Source organism: Lonchura striata, chromosome 1 (assembly GCF_046129695.1).
Source record: "Lonchura striata isolate bLonStr1 chromosome 1, bLonStr1.mat, whole genome shotgun sequence".
In the NCBI taxonomy this organism is placed as follows: domain Eukaryota; kingdom Metazoa; phylum Chordata; class Aves; order Passeriformes; family Estrildidae; genus Lonchura; species Lonchura striata.
The window spans coordinates 151,788,777-151,801,335 of NC_134603.1; the positions used below are offsets into that span (position 1 = coordinate 151,788,777).

Sequence of the window (12,559 nt, forward strand, 5' to 3'; positions counted from 1 at the left end):
TAAGGGGTATTCAGACCATGTCCCCCACTCACTGTTCAGACCTGAGTTTCAGTCTGAGATGCCCCCAGAGCTGGGGGTGATGCCTCAACCTCTGCGCAAGTTGACAAGATGAGGAGGAGCAGATTCATGATCAAATCTGGAAGCTGGGGCTCCTCTTGTTCTCTTCTCTGCTCCTTTCTACCTTACTGTCAGAAACCTCCTTCCTTCTAGAAAAGTGAGAACCCATGCACAGAAATTCTCCACGTTGTGCTGAACTCTGAGACCTACAGATAAACTCACATCCTAACTCACACACAGATGGATGATTATACCCTACTTTTAGCACCTGCCTGATGGACGGGAGACAGGAGAACAGGATGGTGACTCTGTGTTTTTGTCCTGCCACTAAATGTTGCAGGAGAATTGCGATGCTTGAGGAAAAGTTTAGCTGAGAAAAATACCCAGTTGTGTGCTGACCTCCAAAAGATTCTCCCCATCTGCACTGATTTGTTTTTTTAAAGGCTTATCATAGTGGCCAGATGTCAGTTCAGCCAAATCCATAGGAATGCAGCAACAGATACCAGGACCTGGCCTAGGGCTGGCTTAGATCCAAAGCCTACTGAAATAACTGAGAGTGTTCCTGAGGAAGTTCACTTAGGTTTTACACACCTTCGTGCTGCTCTGCTGCTAAGAACCACAGAATTATAAAATATCTCAAGCTATGGGAAGGGACCTATAAGGATCAAGAGTGAAATTCCCTGTTCCTCACAGGACTGCTTAAAACTAAACTATATGACCAAGAGCATCACCCAGAGTCTCCTTGAATACTGGTCTTGATCCCTGCACCCTATAGAGTTGTGCTTTCAACTTCAGTGTTTTAGGTAACTTTGGTTATATTCTCCCCTGATTTTGGTTCCATTCAAATTTCACAGCCCCTGGAGCTCAGCTCAGATGTTGGTGTTAACACACTTGAATCTCACTTAATGCTGTGAATTATGGGGTTTAAAGATAGCAGCAAGAACTAACCTAAACCCAGAACTGAATACAGGTATCATTTAGCAGAAAAAGACCAGGGAGATCAGATCAGATCAGATCCTTCTGTGCTTAGGAAGCTGAGCCTTTCAGACATCTCTACCAGCTTTCAGTTCAAGATGGCACTCGTTCTTTGCACAATTTTCTCTTTTGTGACTGTGAAGAAATCTATGAATTCTATCTTAGCTGGAGTACAGTCAGTGTCAGACCTCTGCCTTTGGCTAGAGCTTGGGCTGACCCCGAGTCCCCTGTGAGTGCTGGCTGACTGCTTCTCTACCCCTGTGTATTTTTAGCTGTCTGGATGTTGCAAATCCATCACCTTCTTCACAGCACCAGAACCCCACGTGTCCTCAATGAACTCTAACAATCTAGGCAGAAGCATACAGCTAAAGGGGGATAAAATATTGGGGGCCAAATTTCTATTTCCAAGATATATAGCAAGTTTCAGAGGACTACAAATTAATTCTCTATAGTAAAATAGTAATTACTTTCCAGGTGAAAAGGGTTTGTGAAAAGAGGGACGTGAAAACAGCTCTGATGATGTGATGGATAGATAGAGTATAAATAGGGATTGAAATACGTGGGTATTCAGTCACACTTACAACACTTTCTATTCAGGGGTCTGAAGCTTCCCAAAATTACATTAGATAGGCAGATATTATTACAGGTATTTTACAAACAGCTCTCTCTGTGGAACACAGAGAGAGTAAATAATTTCTCCAAAATTGTGTAATGAATTCAGAGAACAGAACTGAGAATTTCTCTGACTTCTTCCTCTGAAACCACTCAGGATAAAAATCCTCATTCCTAATATACTTCAACCTTTTTTTCATTTTCAGTAAAATTTGAGTGAAAAAAAAAAAAAAAAAAAAAAGAACACCGAGACAACCATTTAAAAAGTTCTATTGCATATAACTCTCTTGAAAAATATAAAGGAGTGCTACTTACGCCATAACAATAACACTGAAATCCAGCCAGTTCCATGGATCCCGAAGGAAGGTGAATTCTGTCATGCAAAATCCTCTCGCCAATATTTTTATCAATGACTCAAAAGTGTAAATGCCAGTGAAAGTGTACCTGGGGAACAGAGTGGCCAAGGAAGAAAGAGAATTAGCAAGCAGCAGATGACTGAAACTGCAGAGGCACAACTCTGGGGTTGCTCATGTGAGTCACAGCTGCAGCACTGGGCTGTGAATGAACAGCCTTGTGTGTGGACCAAGGAACAGGTAAGGAACAGCAAAATACTTGGGACAGTCTCAGAATGAAGATAATTTTCAGTATGGGGTGTCCCTTGATGAATCCTCACTCATTAATTCAAGCACAGACACTACACTTCTAAGCTGGGCTATGGGGCTTCTGAACCTCTGCCAAATCCAGTGGGCAAATAGTAATCATGGAATGGTTTGGGTGGGAAGGGATCTTAAAAATCATCTCCTTCCAACTCCCTGAAATGATCAGGAAACCTCCCGCTAGACCAGAATATCAGAGACCCATCCAACCTGGTCTTGAGCATTCCCAGGGATGGGAAGTCCACCACCTCTCTGGGCAATATTATGCCACACTCCTTGTCTTTCCAGTTGGAAGGACAGTGATTGTTCCACTCATACCTCTCATCTCTTCTTGCCCAAGACATTTTGGAGATTAAAAATATGCTACCACTTGTTTTCATCAGCTATAAAGGGTAATTGTCTTGCAAATTTCCTTGTGTTTCACTAACCCTGGCAAATCACACCAGCCTTAAGAATCAAACAACAAAATGCCCTCACTAAAAAAGAATTGAAAAACTCCCACATGACTACTGTATGTAGTAATTTTAACCTGCCTGACAGTAAAGGAGGCACAAGCCTGTTTTTTTTTCCCCTGGTAAATTAAGTTATTACCGACAGCCTCTTGACTGTGACGATCTGGGCTGGAACATAGATCTTACCTTTCATAATAAAGATGACACTTGTAATAAAATTTAGCAAAATCTCTGTGGAGGACAGAATTGGCTCTGATTTATAGTTCTCAGATCTGTGCTCACCTAGGGCTCTACCTGCCATCAGAGACAGAGTTCAGGGCATACAAAGCTCTTTTTATATGTTGCTGCCTGAGACACGTAGCCCAATGGACTGGATATTCTAGGCCATATTTTAACAAAAGAAATAAATGTTTAGTGTCTACCATGGGCATTCCCTACCCCTTTTCTCCTTATGAAGATGCAGATGATACCAAAGCCTATTAAAAAACCTCAAGCACCTCAAATCCATTAAAACACAAATCTCATAAATCATGATGTGAAGGGCTGTCATTGGAAACACTGGCTTCTGTTTTCTGTTCAGCGCCTAAACATCAATTGGTGCCATCACACATTTAAAAAAATTGTAACAGTTCAGATTCCTGTTTGGTAGAAAAAAGGTGTGAGCCATTGAAGGTGGCAATATAAGGAAGAACATTATGCATAAAATATATTTAGCTGTATTACTGAACTGCAACTGGTCAAATACACAGATATCCTGCCCTCCTGCCATCATGTCACATGGTAGTGCTATTCACATGTTATAAAATCTCAGTGTGTTTCATCTTAAAATGGGGATTGGCAGGAGAGTTTGGGTGCAGCAGTGGGCATTAAATGTGTCTCACAGCTCCTCTTTGACCATATACCTGAGCATTATCTTGTACCCAACATTTTCACCGCTCCTATTTAGCTTTGCCCTGGTATTTCGAATATAGGTCATGCATGTGACAGTCTCTTTAAGCATGTGTATTTAGTAATACACACAGAAAACACATGCAAAGAACTAAAAAAAAAAAAAATCCTTAACAGTACATAAGCTCATTAAAATGATAAAGCACTTGTATTTATTCTGCATGTCAGATGGGTTTAATTGATTGTATAATCATCATCTAATTCTAAATGGATCAGGCGAAGTCCTCCAGCAACTGAACAGCTTCTTTAACAACGAAAGTCAGGACTCTTAAAAAAAATTTAGTGGGGGAATATTGAACTGATTCCTTTTTTTTTTTTTTCAAAATGGTAAGGAAAATGCTTTAAAGGAAGATCTAGGACAAATATTTGAACAAGGTTATTCTTCTATCCCCTGTGAGTCTCTGAAATAGCAGAACAAAACGGATTAAACGTATCTTCTCCAAATCCAATATTAATCAATTTGAATTACAGTTCATTGGGTTATTTTGCTCCTCCAAAGTTCTTGACTTTGGTTTTGTTATATGCACTTGAGGAGGAAAAGTTGAGAGATATGAGGGGACACAGGAGAAGAGGAAACATGGAAGGATTCACTCCATGCTGCATGAGTCCATCTACATTTCTGTTCTGTGTTTTCTGCATGCTCTGCTTGATGCACTGATAAAATCATCCACATTCTCCTGCTTGCAGAAGACACAAGATTATAATTTTTGGGTTTTTCCTCTAGAATGTTCGAATTTCCAGCTGTACACCAAGTGTCCAAAGTTTGATGAGATGATCACGTGGATGAGATGTCCATGACTCAGCAGAAAACATCAGGGCAATGGTTATGAAAATTTTCAATAGGAGAAGGACAGCATCAGGGGAAAGGACAACCACAGACATACTTGAGGGTACCACACTATACATGAAACATCTTGGGATTAGGATGGTATTGTGATGGGATGAAATATTTGGATCAGTGCTGCCTATAATTAGTAATTTATGGCCTAGAAGATGTGTCCTGCATGATTTTGTGGAACCTAAATAAGGGCGTTTTACTGTCTTTTCTTACAGCCCTGAGTAGACCAACCACCAGGCTATGAAGCAGCAGATGGCATTTATCATATGTCAGTCAAAAATAAAAAGTGGGTTCTGATTGGTTCAATGAGCCAAAATAATTGTTTAATGCACTGTAGGTTGATTAGCTTGTGCATCTGGTATCTGTTTCTAAAAGGAATATTTTTAAGCAACTTAAAGAAATGAAATGGGTTTTCATTTCACTGAAGCCTCTTAACCTCTTTTAAAATTAATTTTAAAACCCACAACAACAAAAAATAACCCACTTCAAGCAGCGCCTTTGCTATTTTTCCTGAAGGCTTGTCAAGCTAAAAAGACAGGAATTCTCATAGAAATGTTCCCAGATAATTTGATGTTCATAAAGTATTCCTGCCAATGATTACAGGGGAGCACGTCTCATGCTGTGCTCAGTCCAAAAGAAAGTTTTGCATCCATTAAGTTTCAGACCAAGGATAGAGGTAAATCAGTTCAAGAAATATTCTCTGAAATAATTCAGCTTGAGCTCCATCAGCCTATTCTGATGTGTCCAACCATCAAATCTCTTGAATGAGAACTGTGGAAGGCTGAAAAGTTTTAAACAGGGCTGTCCTCAATAGGTTATTTCATCCAGATGTAGCAAAAAATGTGCCTCTGGCAATAAGCATGAAATTCATGGACTAAAAATGTTTAGCTTGCTTACTAAGGGAGTTTTCACAGGCTGAAACAACTACCTGGAAAACCATTTTGAGAATGCAGACACCACAGTCAGTACTGCTAGAAAGAAATGAGACAATAGCAAACAAGATGCAAATAAGAACACAACAAAAGGAAGGATGAGGTGAGGGTGGGACAGCTGTAAAGCAGCAAGGATACTTACTCAACATATTTATTCCATGACGGAGTCTCTGATTGTGCCATGAACACACAATTAGTTAAAATAGTGCACATAATAAACATACTGAACAATGTAAATAGGCAAATTAAGGAAAACAACGTATTTGATACAAGACTTCATAAATTTTTGTCTTTTCACACAAGATGTGACAGCTCAATCACAATTTGTAAGTTGTTTCAAGAACTATATGCATTTGTTTGCAAGTGCATAAGGAGACAAATAATTATATGAACAGAGAAAAATGAGGGAACCTTCCCTGCTTTTTTTTTTTCTTTTCCTACATCTTTTAATCATTCTTTATACAGTAAACAAATGTACTGACTCTGCAGTCCTTTGAAAGCACAATACCCCAAATTTACAGCTGTGCTGGTCAGATGACAATGTGCATAGGTGCACAACTTTGTATGAAAAGAGGGATTAGTCTCATTTAAGTATCCACCGAAAAACCTGTGTCTGCAAATTCCCACTTCATTTTTTATCCTGAAACATTTCTCAGGCAGTAAAGTTACAAATCTGGTCTGTCTAATCTCTTTAATGGGCTTGAGGTCTCGCTTTCAGTATAAAGTTTCACCAAAAGCAAGTATGAGTTTCAGAGCACTAATTTTAAGGCTTGGTCTGCAAACCTGCTGGGCAAATAGGCCCAGCCTTGGGCAGGGCTCTCTGTCTCTGCTCAGGGACCAATTCCCTACTTGGAGGCTAAAACAAATCTCCCAAGTGCACAGTTCACACTCTTTGCTGCTAAGCTGAACCCATAAACATAAAAAGCACCCTAAATCAAATTCCTGAAATTGAGAACATAATTCACTGGACAGCTCTCCTAAAAGCACATGCTGCTTTCTGTAAAAAAATTACAAAATATGATGGGATTCTCCTGCATCAATAACTGCATGCAACCAGGAAAATCTAACTACAGAAGATGAGGCAAAGGAAAAACAGCCTGCTACCCAGTCAATAGGCAGGGACCCTTCCCAGGGAATACAAGTAAAACCAAAAAATATATTTATTTTGTCTTTTTTATGAAGGAAAAAAAAAAGAAGTTTGGTTTGGTTTTATTTCACCTCTGTAGTTGATTTTGCTTGTGTTATTTTTTTGTTTGAGAATAGTGATTGAAGGATTTAGCTTCAAACCTACGTCCTGAAATATTTGCATTAAATTTATCCTCTTGCAGAGCCAAAATCTCTGCTGAATACAGAGTGGAACATTTTCCAATGGGCCACATAAGTAACTGCAAGGTTAAATTGGCAGTAACCAACCTGCAGATTCCCCAGGGCCACCACAGAAAGCAGTAATTGAACTCACAGGGACTGCTCATCTCACAAACATCTTCCACTTCTGGGCCAACACCTCCTACTGAAGGAGTGGGAAGGATGACTGATACCTGCTCACATTTGCTCAAATCAGCTTCAGATGTATTTCTATAAGTTTTGTCATTCTTGTTAACAAAATTATTAAGTTCCAGCTAGCCTAGAAAACACCGGATTACTTTTTCAACTCCAGTGAAATGCTGTGGATGAAGCACAGGAACGCAGAGATCTATCTTCAGACCATGTCAAACAAACAGCATATTTTCATTCCAAGCAAATAAACTCCTATGTTGGAATTTAGAGTCACTGGTTTGATTTCTACATGCCTGTTTCCTTGTGACATAAACTGAATCTAACAGCTCTCCCAAATGCTCACTTACAGGCAGGTGTCATCACCTCCTTATTCAAGCACCAAAGAGAACAAACCAGAGAACACAGGTTGAAAATGTTAAGGGCCAGCTCTGGGACAACAAACACACTACAAATTCAATCTGGGTTTCATGACCAAGCTGAAAACTACAAAGAACATAAAAGAATGGAACAATTCAGCTGGTTATACACCAAAGTTAGTGGTCTGTGTTAAATTAGAAAGAGAAAACAGAAATCCCCACAGAATGAAAATTAGCATTCCTACCTGAAATCAAATGCAATTGTTTGCATTAGAAAAAGTCCATGATGATGATCTACTCGGAAAGGACAAAGCAAAGAAGATAAAACTGAGATAAGCTGTATTAGCAGCATTGTCCATTCCCTATCTTAGAACTGCTATTAAATCAAATTTTCCAAAGCCTACAAACTAAATATACTAAGCTACTCATTAAGATCCTTTCTGCAATAAATTAAACCTATTATTTCCAATTTGAGGTTACAGAATAGCCTTTGCAGAAACCGATTCTAAAAGTTATAAATTTTATCTCCTAGCACAAAGATATCAAGTCCAACGCAGCATACTTCTATTCTAGACTTCATTATGATGGATAATTGTTAATTAGCAGACTGAGTACTAGAGGCTCTTCAGGTGATCATTGCCAAATTACATATAATATGTGCAAGCAAAGGTTACTCCCAATGAATAGAATGTTTAATTGGTGCTCACAAGATCTCATTTTGCCTTATGGCAAGTGTGCAAAATAAGATGGGAGGAAAGCTGCAAGCAGAAAATATGCACAAAGACTGGAACTTCTGTAAGAAAATTATTTTTATTTTTCTGATGCACCAGAATCCATAATTCTAGCACCAAGGAAGGTCATTTTTGCCAAACCTTCAGCCTGGATCAGTGGCAAAGTGAGAAAAAGTGGCTATAAAACCTAGAAAAACTAGAAATTACAATTGCTACATATTCTATATAGGCTAGCAAACTGCTTGGAGAAACTAAGGACACCACAGAATGGTCCTTGGCTTGCAGGCAAGAAGAACTAAGAGGAGTCTTTTAAACACAAGGCATCAAAGAAATGTTGCCAGTGATTTCATCTCATTAGAAGGTGGAGATTGATAATAAAAATGTTAATAACAGCTAATAATGATGCAGAAGACAAAACGTGCTCATCCCATTGGGAATACAATCCTGCACTCCTCATGTGCTCTGGGACAGGAGTGGAGCAGGGCCACCTTCTGGGCAGCCATGTGGTCTCTGGACCATCCATGAGGCCTCACAGATTCTGAATAAGAGGAGAAATACCTAGAAGGGCTTTAAAGATACATTATTAGTTGTAATAAACATCACTAGGAGGATGTGGAAGTTTTTGCCCTTGGAAGGTGTACTTTTGAAAGACTGGAATTCACAGTCTTGGCTAGATGAGCAGTGAGCACATAGCATCTATCCTGCCAGACATCTCAGAGAAAGAGCTCCACATACAACTACTTAACCAAGAAATGTGACCCCCACAGCTTCTTTATATTTTACTCTGTCCTCTCTATTCTGTTCCACTGTTGGCCTTCATGGTGCACTCAATGGCTGGAAATTGAAATATGGCATCCACTAAAGAAGCTGCTACAAATATTTACGTGACAGGGCACCATTTGCTAATGCTCCTTTCAGGCTTTTGCCCTGGGGAAAATAAAGATTGCTTGATTACAGTCACGCAAGAGGATAGATCTGGTTCCCAGGTCCATGTCTGTGATATTATCTGCTTGAGTACTTGCGGGTTCGGGCTCCTTTCTGCCTGGGATATTGACTGCCTGCTCTGCCACTTGGCCTTTGTATTTCAGGTTGATACAAAAGGTCTTTATTGACAGAAAACAAATCAGTGCCTAATTCAGGATCTTCGTTGTCTCACTGGGACTGGAGTTGTTCTCTCCTGCCTGTGCCTCCCAAAGGCTGAGCCGTGGGATCTCTTGACATTATTATTTATCTCTCAACAAATTAACACAAGGTGATAATTTCTGTCTTTCTGGAGCTAAACTTATGTTTGCATTGAGACCTGCTACTCCGAAAATCTTACACTCCTTATCTGACCATATTTCTTTCCTGAGAGATATTTTAAATGCAGTCCTCTGTGGTCTTTATCCTTGGAAGTAATGTGATATGGATTTCTTGCTTATTTATCTTCTGTTCAACTGCTACCAAGGGCATGTAGCTCCTGTGCTACACATTCCTGTCACCTCTTGGCTTCACCAGACAATGCAGAAAAAAGGGAAGAAAAGACAGAGCAAGCCTTCAAAGCTGGAGGCAATAGTCTCAATTTCTTTCTAAGAAGCTCACTTTTCATATTCTTCCCTTAGCAATACCTGGGCAATTGCATTGACCTTGATTAACTTCAGCAAGGCTGTGCTGAGGTAACTGTGCCTAAAAAACTTGGTTGAGCTCTAGGTATGCAGCTGCATGTGCTGCATTGTGTGCACACATAATCTGATCCACCAGCTCATCTCGCTGCAGAATTCTACAGTGTATTCTTAGTAACCATAATAATATATTGGCTGATAACATATAGTCATTTTTGCATAGAATTATTACAATCAGAAGCTCCACCTGTTTTTCCTTTTGATGGAATATCTACAGTATCACCATTTTGTTCTCCTCTCTGTGTGAAGTGGGAATCTAATTTATTTCCCTATTTGCTTTCCCTGAAATTTGATAATTAAGCAATGTTTCTAAGATGCTACCTACTTAATATTTATTCATTCTCTGTGATGGACATGAGCATTGCAGACGAGGGATTTCCATCACTAAAACATCACGGGATAATCAGAACAGCATGTGAAGCCTTTGAATTATCACTGCCTGGTCTCCCATGTGCACCCTAGAGAAAGCAGCCAAGTCATGAAAAAAGGTGTGTTTTTAGTAATGTTCACACAAAGCTGAACATTTGGGTCAGTTTGGCCTTCCAGAGAGATAGGACTATATCAGAATAGAACGTTTCTGTTGTTGTGTGAAAAAAAGAAGAAAACAAGCCCAAACCAACCACTGCAGTGTGTTTTGCATGACTTCAGAACCAGAGCTACAGGAAATCAGGCACTGTCCTTCCATTGTAAGGTCCAGAAGGACAGCCTGTGCCTTTTTTCCTTGTCGGATAACATAGCCAAATAAACAAACTAGAGAAGAATCAACAAGACAATTTTTGAAATCTTTTGTTTCAGAGAAAAAAAAATTCTGATCTGAAGCAATTCAAAATTAAATCATGTCTGCAGTGTCACAGAGGGATTGCTGAAGTGCTTGGAATCTCCATCAGTGCAGATTTCCCCTGGTTGCTTTCGTTTCTGAGGTACTACACCCACTTTCCCTTCAGTAAAGATCATCATCCCTTCCCGTCTTTTAATCCTGAATAAACTCCCCAGACTCTCCACTGCAATTCACATTATCTGATGCCAGCAGTATGATACAGTCATTTTTATAGCTCACATAACAATATAAATGAAACAAACCCAAAAATCCAAGTGCATTTCTGCTTGTGCAGGCAAATTCAGCCAAAAAATTTAAAACAGCTTAATGAAATAAAATGGTTTCTGACTTCCATCCATCTGTGTTTAAAACCCATATAAAATACATGAGGAGGAAAATCAACAGAAAGGATATGAATGTACCAAAATTTTAATTGCTGCTCTTCTGATTGGATGGAAAGGACTAAGTATATACAAGGCAGGAGTGGCACTAAATCGAAAGATTGTCTTCCCTTTGTTCAGTACTATAAATGTCTGGAAAACAAAACAGGAAATGAGAACATTCAGTATTTGCATTTATGCTCAGCTTTGCCAGCCCACATCCCACTGGGAAACTCCTGCTAGCATCCCATACTTTTCCCCTCTCCCAAAACCCCCTTTCACTCTTGGTGAAAAGTTTTGTCCAAGGCTTTCCCTACAGAACTGACTGTCCTGTTGTAATATCCCAAGTAGTTTTTCTTTCTTCAACCCTTAGTGAGTCCTGTGCCATCACCTCTACCATGGGGCTGGGAAGAGAGCAGAATCACCTTTAAAAATAATAAAAAATAACCTGGAGACTAAAAAATTAATTTAAAAATTAATTAAAAAAATATTACCTGGAGACTAAAATGTGGTGGAAGAATTTATGTTATGCTCTTCTTCCCAGGTGTTGCAAATCTCACCATGTTGTTGATCCAACTTCTCTACTTTGAACACTTTATTGCTCTCAATTTTGTCTCACCAAGTAAAAAGTTGTAGGAGGCACAGTTCCACACTAGGATCTGACCTTGGCACTGAAGCACTCTCATTGTGCTCAGATTAATATGGCCAGAGAAAAACAATTCTCTGAGTTAACTTAAACCCAAAACAAAAGTGAATTGGATGCTGACACAATTTGCAGAGCTCTGAAGATGCCCCACCAGTCATAGAGGAACTAATATTCACTCAGAGACAGAATTGAGACGCACAATATATAAAATCTAAGCAATTAATGCACCTTGAGTCTAAAAACTTCATGGCACTAAAATTGCAAATCTATATCCTGTTGCTTATGCCCAGGGATAGCAGGTAAATTAAAAGGTAAGTTAATTCTGGCCCTTCCAGGTAAGTAATCTGTTTTTCTTTATCCATTTAACTTTTATTCTGTAGCTCTAGCACCTACCTCTACACTGTTTTAATAGAAGTGCCATTATGGTCATATTAATTTGTTTTTTACAGGAAATAGCATAGCCCAAAATCACTAACAGCAGTACCTGAAAAAACTGGAAGCTGCCTAAAAATACAAAGGCCTTCTAAGCTTTATTTTATCCTCTGGTTCGTGAAATGCTTGGAAAGGGGAATGAACTGTAGTAAGCAACCAGCCCAGCTCTGCTGTCAACAGCCTTTTGACAGAAGCTGTTTGCACTGCTGTGGCTTTGGTCCAGCCTGCACGTGATCCCTCATCAGGTGATGCTCACTTTGGGACAAAGTTCACCATTCTGCAAAGTGCCAGCACTGCACATGCTGCTCACACCTCCCTTCTGCTCTATTTTGGTCATCTTAAATGGAGTTTTGCTCTTCCCCAGCAGGAACAGAACTGCTGCTCTCCAGGAATGGTTGTGAAGGTGCCTCCTGCTCTTGTGCAGAGTGCTCGCACAAGGCTCAAGTCACCCAGAAGCCCTTAACATTAAGGGGCTTAAGTGATAAACAACAGACCTGTGAAGTCACAGCTCATGCAGAAGGCAAGATAGGGCAGATAAAAACCTCTGGCTTAAATTAACTCAGCTACTG

General features: G+C 39.7%; 1 protein-coding gene across 1 annotated transcript in view; it reads right to left on the reverse strand.

The window, feature by feature from the left end:
• Nucleotides 1–12,559, reverse strand: part of SCN5A (sodium voltage-gated channel alpha subunit 5) — a 217,582-nt gene that overhangs the window by 164,379 nt on the left and 40,644 nt on the right. Inside the window, exons 3-5 of the mRNA XM_077789465.1 lie at nucleotides 10,945–11,065; nucleotides 5,613–5,700; nucleotides 1,960–2,088 (exon numbers count right to left, since the gene is read on the reverse strand). Of these exons, the coding sequence (XP_077645591.1) occupies nucleotides 1,960–2,088; nucleotides 5,613–5,700; nucleotides 10,945–11,065 (338 nt within the window). The remainder of the gene's footprint in view (nucleotides 1–1,959; nucleotides 2,089–5,612; nucleotides 5,701–10,944; nucleotides 11,066–12,559) is intronic.